Source organism: Electrona antarctica (assembly GCF_951216825.1).
Source record: "Electrona antarctica genome assembly, contig: scaffold_1723, whole genome shotgun sequence".
Taxonomy (NCBI): domain Eukaryota; kingdom Metazoa; phylum Chordata; class Actinopteri; order Myctophiformes; family Myctophidae; genus Electrona; species Electrona antarctica.
The window spans coordinates 1-9,881 of record NW_027637227.1 but is presented as its reverse complement, the minus strand read 5'-3'; the positions used below and the strand labels follow the sequence as shown (position 1 = coordinate 9,881).

Below are 9,881 nucleotides of genomic sequence, written 5' to 3'. Positions count from 1 at the left end.
GCCAGAGAGCACAGCATGCTGTCACATGACGTGACAGCATTCCGTACATTCCCAGAGTTAAATACATCGATAAATTATAGCGTCGAGGAACGTGACTGTTCAGAGTCTCGCTGCAGGGAACGGACACACACACACACACACACACACACGGCGATGTTTTCATCCATTGTGGATCCTTTGTCGGCGAGACATGACATCACCGCTAGCCTCTGCTACAGAGCCTCTGCTCTCTCCCTACAGGCAGAGAGACATGACATCACCGCTAGCCTCTGCTACAGAGCCTCTGCTCTCTCCCTACAGGCAGAGACATGACATCACCGCTAGCCTCTGCTACAGAGCCTCTGCTCTCTCCCTACAGGCAGAGAGACATGACATCACCGCTAGCCTCTGCTACAGAGCCTCTGCTCTCTCCCTACAGGCAGAGAGACATGACATCACCGCTAGCCTCTGCTACAGAGCCTCTGCTCTCTCCCTACAGGCAGAGAGACATGACATCACCGCTAGCCTCTACAGAGCCTCTGCTCTCTCCCTACAGGCAGAGACATGACATCACCGCTAGCCTCTGCTACAGAGCCTCTGCTCTCTCCCTACAGGCAGAGACATGACATCACCGCTAGCCTCTGCTACAGAGCCTCTGCTCTCTCCCTACAGGCAGAGACATGACATCACCGCTAGCCTCTGCTACAGAGCCTCTGCTCTCTCCCTACAGGCAGAGACATGACATCACCGCTAGCCTCTGCTACAGAGCCTCTGCTCTCTCCCTACAGGCAGAGACATGACATCACCGCTAGCCTCTACAGAGCCTCTGCTCTCTCCCTACAGGCAGAGAGACGCAGAGCAAGTCTGAACTAAATAAAGTATCGACGACAGCCTGCGAACAATCTCCTCACTCGCTGGAAGAACCACCTCTCTCTCTCTCTCCTCTCTCTCTCTCTCTCTCTCCTCTCTCTCTCTCTCTCTCTCTCTCTTGTGAATAGTTTTATACCCTTTTCAATGCACTGCACCGAACAGAGCTCGATATCAAAGTGCTTTATCAAAAAACGTGCCTGCAATTCAGGACCTGTGTGGCCGATAAGACACAACCAAGTATATAAATGGTAAATGGTGCATTTATATAGCGCCTTTATCCAAGGCGCTTTACATAGATTGTGCATTACATTCACCCATTCACACACACATTCATACACCGATTGCAGCGGAAGCCATGCAAGGCACCAACCAGCACATCGGGAGCAATTTGGGGTTCAGTGTCTTGCCCAAGGACACTTCGACATGTAGACAGGAGGAGCCGGGATTCGAATCGCCGACCCATGGATCATTGGACGACCTGCTCTACCACATAGAATTCGACGTGCGTTTGATTGTCAATAATCGCTATAAGACAACAATGTTAGCGCAGATAAAATTGTTGTCTTATAGCTAGGCCAGTAGGCCAGTCGAGGTTGTGTTGCGTTCCTTTAAAGAAGCCCAGATCAATAGCATGCTTAGACTGGCGAAGAGCATCTCCTCTGACCCCTTACATGTTTTAAATGATGAATATCAACTGTTGCCCTCCATGAGGCGGTTTAGAGTCCCAAAATATAAGAAAAACAGGCTAAAGAACTCTTTTGTACACCAGTCTGTTCTGCTTTTAAACCAAAATCGGTAAACCAAGAGGATATGTTCTATTGTTCTTGTTCCTGTCTGCTTCTGTGATGTGTGTCCTGTAATGTACCTTGTGTAATGTATTGTGTCTGTCCTGTCTGTATCTTGAACGGTGACGTCATGGACGCAAAGCAAATTTCAGTGAAAGCTGACAATAAAGTTGTATCGTATCGTAGTTGCTGCCCGTCTACGGTACATTTTGTTATATTCCTGAAGGATTATGGGGGAAAAACTGACCAGTGAGGCCGACTTGATGGTGGCGAAGCGACTTTGGTTCTTGTAGCTGTGAGCCTGGCTGCTCTTGTCCAAGGAGACGGGTTTCAGCTCCGGCCGGGGGTCCCTGTGGACCCCCTCGTCCCAGGTGTAGAGGTGTTCCTGAAATGCAAAAAATGGTCAGAATAATCGTCAAATCTGGGAATAGAGAGTATGCGCATGCTTAAAGTGAATGGCACATCGAGTGGCAAAGCAACATGCAAAGTGAGTTTAACATTGTTTAACGTTGTTTAATGCAATCAGATAAGACTTTTCTCTGTGGATGTATGGGCTGTCAAGGCCAGAAAGTAGTTTTTTGCCACTCAGTAGGCGTTCCTGCATAACTTCCTGGTTTGATGATGATGTCACACGCATACCCTCTATACATTTATTACCAATAAATGTGTGTTTTGTGGAGGTGTCTACGAACACAGAGCTTCCCAAACCTGTTCATGTCAAGGACGCCCCAAATTGACAATTAGCCCGCGGACCCCCATTTGAAAAGATATGCCAAGGACCCCCCCCCCCCCCCATGAGAGAAGATATTTACGGCTCTAGCAGTGAATCTCAACCCGTTTAATTTCAAGGACCTCCAGATTTACATGCATTAGGCTACGGACCCCCATTTAATGGAACTTCTATCTCTGAGACCCAAATTTATATTGTAAAAATCAATGTTAATTTAACTCTGAGAGTGTACAAATGGAACCAAATGGACCCTAACAGGTCCATTTGGTTCCATTTGTACACACTCAAAGACAGAGTTACAGACCACCCATAAGGGTCCATCTGGTTCCAAACTATAATTTAGCTGGGGACCCCCTGGAACTCCCTCAAGGACCCCTGGGGACCCCACTTTGGGAACCACTGTTGAAGAGGTGTCTACTATAACATATCCCACATTGGTTTCTATTCAGCCACCCTAGGGACATTTCCGTGTGTGTGTACGGGCGGATGTTTGATCAGATGGGCAACGTTCTGTCTTCATTTCGCCTAGGGAACTCTCCATGGGTTTGATCAGATGGGCAACGTTCTGTCTTCATTTAGCCTAGGGAACTCTCCATGGGTTTGATCAGATGGGCAACGTTCTGTCTTCATTTAGCCTAAGGAACTCTCCATGGGTTTGATCAGATGGGCAACGTTCTGTCTTCATTTAGCCTAGGGAACTCTCCATGGGTTTGATCAGACGGGCAACGTTCTGTCTTCATTTAGCCTAGGGAACTATCCAAGGGTTTGATCAGACGGGCAACGTTCTGTCTTCATTTAGCCTAGGGAACTATCCAAGGGTTTGATCAGATGGGCAACGTTCTGTCTTCATTTAGCCTAGGGAACTCTCCATGGGTTTGATCAGATGGGCAACGTTCTGTCTTCATTTAGCCTAGGGAACTCTCCATGGGTTTGATCAGATGGGCAACGTTCTGTCTTCATTTAGCCTAGGGAACTCTCCATGGGTTTGACCAGATGGGCAACGTTCTGTCTTCATTTAGCCTAGGGAACTCTCCATGGGTTTGATCAGATGGGCAACGTTCTGTCTTCATTTAGCCTAGGGAACTCTCCATGGGTTTGACCAGATGGGCAACGTTCTGTCTTCATTTAGCCTAGGGAACTCTCCATGGGTTTGATCAGACGGGCAACGTTCTGTCTTCATTTAGCCTAGGGAACTATCCAAGGGTTTGATCAGGCGGGCAACGTTCTGTCTTCATTTAGCCTAGGGAACTATCCAAGGGTTTGATCAGATGGGCAACGTTCTGTCTTCATTTAGCCTAGGGAACTCTCCATGGGTTTGATCAGATGGGCAACGTTCTGTCTTCATTTAGCCTAGGGAACTCTCCATGGGTTTGATCAGATGGGCAACGTTCTGTCTTCATTTAGCCTAGGGAACTCTCCATGGGTTTGACCAGATGGGCAACGTTCTGTCTTCATTTAGCCTAGGGAACTCTCCATGGGTTTGATCAGATGGGCAACGTTCTGTCTTCATTTAGCCTAGGGAACTCTCCATGGGTTTGATCAGATGGGCAACGTTCTGTCTTCATTTAGCCTAGGGAACTATCCAAGGGTTTGATCAGACGGGCAACGTTCTGTCTTCATTTAGCCTAGGGAACTCTCCATGGGTTTGATCAGATGGGCAACGTTCTGTCTTCATTTAGCCTAGGGAACTCTCCATGGGTTTGATCAGATGGGCAACGTTCTGTCTTCATTTAGCCTAGGGAACTCTCCATGGGTTTGATCAGACGGGCAACGTTCTGTCTTCATTTAGCCTAGGGAACTCTCCATGGGTTTGATCAGATGGGCAACGTTCTGTCTTCATTTAGCCTAGGGAACTCTCCATGGGTTTGATCAGACGGGCAACGTTCTGTCTTCATTTAGCCTAGGGAACTCTCCATGGGTTTGATCAGACGGGCAACGTTCTGTCTTCATTTAGCCTAGGGAACTCTCCATGGGTTTGATCAGACGGGCAACGTTCTGTCTTCATTTAGCCTAGGGAACTCTCCATGGGTTTGATCAGATGGGCAACGTTCTGTCTTCATTTAGCCTAGGGAACTCTCCATGGGTTTGATCAGATGGGCAACGTTCTGTCTTCATTTCTGACCTCAGCATGCCTCTCGTTTTGGAATATTAACGCTTCTAGAGATACTATATGGGAGTAAAACCTCCCATATCTGATGGCACTCCAGCGCCATTATTTTGAAAACCTCTGGCGCATTCTAACTGTTAACATCGTGGGAGAGAGAGCCAGGCAGCGAGTGAGCCAGAGAGAGAGAGATTTTTTTTTGCAAAGTGATCAGATTGGATTTGTGTATTCAGACATAGTCGCTGCATTCCTTGCTGTAGTAAATCATATACAAACAACAATGTGTGAACGTACTCGTACCCAAACTACAAACTCACTCAAGTTGCGTTGCGAGCTTATATAGTTTGGCTATTTTTGGCGATCGACACGGTCATGTGACACACGGTCATATGACAATGTGTCAAGCTTCAGTATCAAGAGGGTCCAGACTTCTTGCACTAGAGAAATTTACTTTAGCCATTAAAGGGAAATCTGATGACGTTCAAGAAATATGGGGACAGTTCATGTGTTTTATGAACAGCAATCCATTAGGACCTGTATTAGATTAGATCATTCACAGTAATGTGGGGAGGATGATGGGGACCATATCTGTTTTATTTGTTTTTGATTGTCGAGTTGTGTTTCTTGTGATTGTATTTTTTTTTTTTGTTATTGGTTTTGTTATTGCATTTGTGTATCCGTTATGTTTGTGTTTTTTCTGGACATTTTAGAGAGCTATAACTGTAATGTTTTATATATAAGTCAATAAAAAAAAAGAGTGTCCAGACTGGGACATGATCTTTAGAAATCAGATTGGAGTTGCATTCCATACCTCCTACGGTCGGAATGTGGTTCAAATCTGATTCACCAAAACCATCAGGGCCATCAGAGCTGATCGGAGCCAAATGACAGTCCCTGCTGATGCTGAGCATTGCTGACGCACACAAAGTGTTTGTTTTTTGTTTTTTTAAGGAGGGGAGTGTTGGGATGGGTGGGCGTTGCCTCGCTGTAACTGTCAGCACGAGAAGCAGACTCTGTCTGGAAGATTTCTGGTCTAGATTTAAAAGCACAATCTGGACCAGAAATCTGCCAGTCGGAATCTGCTGATCTGTGTCTACCGGAAACCTGTCCATGTGGCCATTAGCACAGTGGTTCCCAAAGTGGGGTCCGGGGACCCCCAAGGGTCCCTGAGGGAGTTCCAGGGGGTCCCCAGCTAAATGATAGTTTGGAAACCAAAATGGACCCTTATGGGTCTGTAACTCTGAGAGTGTACAAATGGAACCAAATGGACCTGTTAGTGTCGGTGGACTAATGCATGTCAAACTGGGGGGGGGGGGGGGGGGGGGTCCTTGAAATTAAACGGGTTGAGAATCTCTGCTAGAGCCGTACACATCTTCTCTTATGGGGGTCCCTGGCATATCTTTTCAAATGGGGTTCCGCGGGTTAATTAGTGTCAATTTGGGGGTCCTTGACATGAAAAAAATGTGGCAACCACTGCAAGAGCTGGCTATCTTTCTGTAGCCTGGCTAATAAGCCAGACTAATATCACACAACACTGTCGCGGTATATCAGTCTGGGCTGGCTCCACTTGGATTTCATTTCCCGGGGGGAGGGTTCAAACATTTTCTCTTTGACGCAATTGGTCAGAGCTACTGTCAGTCAAAGGTCTCAAGCATTGAACGTCACTGTACCAAAGCCCGCCCATATTGCATACCGTGTCCCGATTGGCCCGACCTGTTCTCGGTTGTAGGAAAGAGGCGTGCTACTGAGCCTCGCCAGACCCTAATCCGCTGGCAGGCAATTTTTTTTGCCAACGGCTGATTCGGTCTGGTTTATTAACCAGGCTAATCTTTCTGGTCTATAGAGCGTTGCAGTCCCGCCCCCTTTCATGATGACGCCAGGGCCCAGGAAATGAATCACAATGCATTTTTCCCATAGACATTTAAAAATGTATTTATTTAAAGACCTTTTAAGCGTCGTACGAAGCCAACTCTTGTCGTGACAACACACACAATATTTTGGACCAAACAAATAATTACAAAGAAGAAAAACAACAAAAAAAGTGTTGTAACCTGCCGCTTTTTTCTACTTTCTAATTCTTTGTTTGGCCCGAAAAATTGTGTTTGTTGTCATGATTTGTCACGACTCGAGTTGTCTTTGTCCGCGGCGTAAACGTCTTTAAATAAATACTTTCTGAAAAGTCTATGAGGAAAATGAACAGGGATTTCTTTTCCGGGTCTCTCGAGGGGGCGGGACTGCAACGCTCTATATTATTGTCCGCACACTTGTATCGTAGTGCAGACTTCAACGTTAACTTCATGAATACCAATTATTTTTTTGCGTGCCATTGTTAACCCTTAAACTAATGCCAGAAATAGCTGCTCTGCCAGCTCTAAAACTCACACTGCGATGCATTGAGAGCTTGTAGATCTGCTATTTGCTGCCACACAACTTAGTATAAATCCAGGCATAGCTCCTTTACCGTTGCCCATAAACCTACTATACTTTTTTTTTAAATTGGAAAACATGAAATATACATTGTGTGGCTCAAGTATGGCAGCCTTTTCTGTGGCATGTTGACCGCTTCGGATTTAACTGGCCCCCGTAAAATCTGAATCTAAGATCTGGTCATCTCAGCTTAGCAAGATGTTCAAAGTAAAAATATTTAGGACGATATTTAGGACGACCCGATGGTCCTAAAATATCTAGCCTAGGGAACTCTCCATGGGTTTGATCAGATGGGCAACGTTCTGTCTTCATTTAGCCTAGGGAACTCTCCATGGGTTTGATCAGATGGGCAACGTTCTGTCTTCATTTAGCCTAGGGAACTCTCCATGGGTTTGATCAGATGGGCAACGTTCTGTCTTCATTTAGGAACTCTCCATGGGTTTGATCAGATGGGCAACGTTCTGTCTTCATTTAGGAACTCTCCATGGGTTTGATCAGACGGGCAACGTTCTGTCTTCATTTAGCCTAGGGAACTCTCCATGGGTTTGATCAGATGGGCAACGTTCTGTCTTCATTTAGCCTAGGGAACTCTCCATGGGTTTGATCAGATGGGCAACGTTCTGTCTTCATTTAGCCTAGGGAACTCTCCATGGGTTTGATCAGATGGGAGGGAACTCTCCATGGGTTTGATCAGATGGGCAACGTTCTGTCTTCATTTAGCCTAGGGAACTCTCCATGGGTTTGATCAGATGGGCAACGTTCTGTCTTCATTTAGGGAACTCTCCATGGGTTTGATCAGATGGGCAACGTTCTGTCTTCATTTCTGACCTCAGCATGCCTCTCGTTTTGGAATATTAACGCTTCGTTGAATCCATCCAGCACCCTGCCTAGTAGGTAGGCACTTGGATGTGTGTGTTCCTTTTTGTCTGTTGTTTCAGCCTCCTCTACCACACACACACACACACAGGTCTCTCTCTCTCTCTATACCTTCTTGGGGTGCGGGGAGGAGGAGGAGTGGTCCAGCGTGATGTCATAGTCGCGGTGGTGGTGGACGCACATGTCGGAGCAGCTGCCGTCGTCGTCCTCGTTGAGCACCTCCTGCATGCTGTTGACGCTGCTGCTCTGGCTGCCCGTGCTGACCGACGTGCTGGGCACGGAGTGGTTGCTGCCCAGGCTGTTGTCCTTGTCCTGGAGCATGGGGAGGACAGGACGGGGAGGACAGGACGGGGACGGGACAGAGGACGGGGAGGACAGGAGGGGGACGGGACAGAGGACGGGGACGGGACAGAGCATGGGGAGGACAGGACGGGGACGGGACAGAGAGAGGGGAGGACAGGACGGGGACGGGACAGAGAGAGGGGAGGACAGGACGGGGACGGGACAGAGAGAGAGGGTTTGTGTCAGAGACATTGGAACACAGTTATAGTGTTGATTTCGTCTACTGACCCGCGGACGCATTTGATGTCGCCGTATCGCTTTTAACCACTTTGACCCGTCGTTTGAAACTTTAGCTGTTGAAAAAAATAGCAGATCTACAAGCTCATAGCGCGGCACCGAGTGCCGCACTATGAGCTTGCAGATCTGCTATTTTTGAAAAATCGTGAAAATGTTAGGGGTTAGGGTGATTCAGATTGCTCACCTCCTCCTCGTCCTCCTAGCTCTCCCCCATGGGGCCGTGGGTTAGGGGTTAGGGGTTAGGGGGGTTAAGGGGGTCAGGGTCAGGGCTCACCTCCTCCTCGTCCTCCTGGCTCTCCCCCATGGGGCTGTGGGTTAGGGGGGTTAAGGGGGTCAGGGTCAGGGCTCACCTCCTCCTCGTCCTCCTGGCTCTCCCCCATGGGGTTAGGGGGTTAGGGGTTAGGGGGGTTAGGGTCAGGGCTCACCTCCTCCTCGTCCTCCTGGCTCTCTCCCATAGGGCCGTGGCTGCTGTGCTTCTCCTGGTAGAGGATCTTCTTCATCTTGCGGTACTGCAGGTTGTCCAGCTCTCGCACCGCGTCCTTGGTCCTCTGGATGAGCTCCACCAGGACGCGCGGCGGACGCTCCCGACGCACAAAGTCATGCTGCAGTGAGGGGTACAGTACGGTACGGTACGGTACGGGGAGAGAAGGAACGGAGGACAGTCAGTCAGACTTAGAAGTAGTACAATTTTTAGTTAGTTAGTTTCATAGTTTCATTTATTGTCCACAATGTGGAAATGTGTCTGCTGTCTCAAACAACAGTAACAACAAACAGCAACAAAACGGCAACAACACTTACACAATTATCTTCATGGCAAAAAATGCAGGACAACACATAGTGGCAAATACATTAGAAACAAATCTAGCGAGACATGGTATCATGTAGTGCCCTTAACCCATTTTGGGCGGGAACCCCTTTTGGTGTTAGCATTATGTTATGCTTTAGCTATTGAAAAATAGCAGATCTACAAGCTCATAGCGCGCCACCGAGTGGCGCGCTACGAGCTTGTAGGTCTGCTATTTTTGAAAAATCGAAGAACCACTGACAGAAACAGCTTTTTCAGAAAACTGTCAGGATTTAGAAGACATTTTTAAAATCTGATCTCAGGTCAAAAATGGGTTGGAATGAAGGATCTTTTAAAGATGTTACGGTTAGCTTTTGGTACTTTGTACCGTCTACCAGAGGGACGTTTGAGTTTGAATTCTGAGGTTATTTGCACTTTACTTTGAGTGTGTCAAATGTTCAAGTACCCTACGTGTACATCTACTCCACTGCATCTCAGAGGCTCCACGACACATAGTTGACAACTATAGTTACTTTGTATTTAATTTGTATTATTATTACAAAACATACAAAACAACCTCTCCTTCCATTCATAGAATTCATTATAGAAGCCTCTCACTTTGAACTCCTACAAAGCGCCACAATTCCAGTGGTCACTAGAGGGCGCCATGAGCAGGTTGCTCAGCCTGCCTATAGCAGCTCAGCATTGGAAACCCTGCCCCCCCCCCCCCTTCTCACATGATGCTGG

At 47.5% G+C, this 9,881-nt stretch overlaps 1 protein-coding gene across 1 annotated transcript; it reads right to left on the bottom strand.

The window, feature by feature from the left end:
- Positions 1–1,881: 1,881 nt before the first annotated feature.
- LOC306919043 (serine/threonine-protein kinase TAO3-like) lies at positions 1,882–8,952 on the bottom strand (the record flags this gene model as incomplete). The annotated part of the gene is made up of 3 exons (XM_079531888.1): positions 1,882–2,019; positions 7,883–8,083; positions 8,776–8,952. Coding segments are annotated over 3 exons (516 nt in total), but the record flags the coding sequence as incomplete, so codon positions are not given.
- Positions 8,953–9,881: the final 929 nt, after the last annotated feature.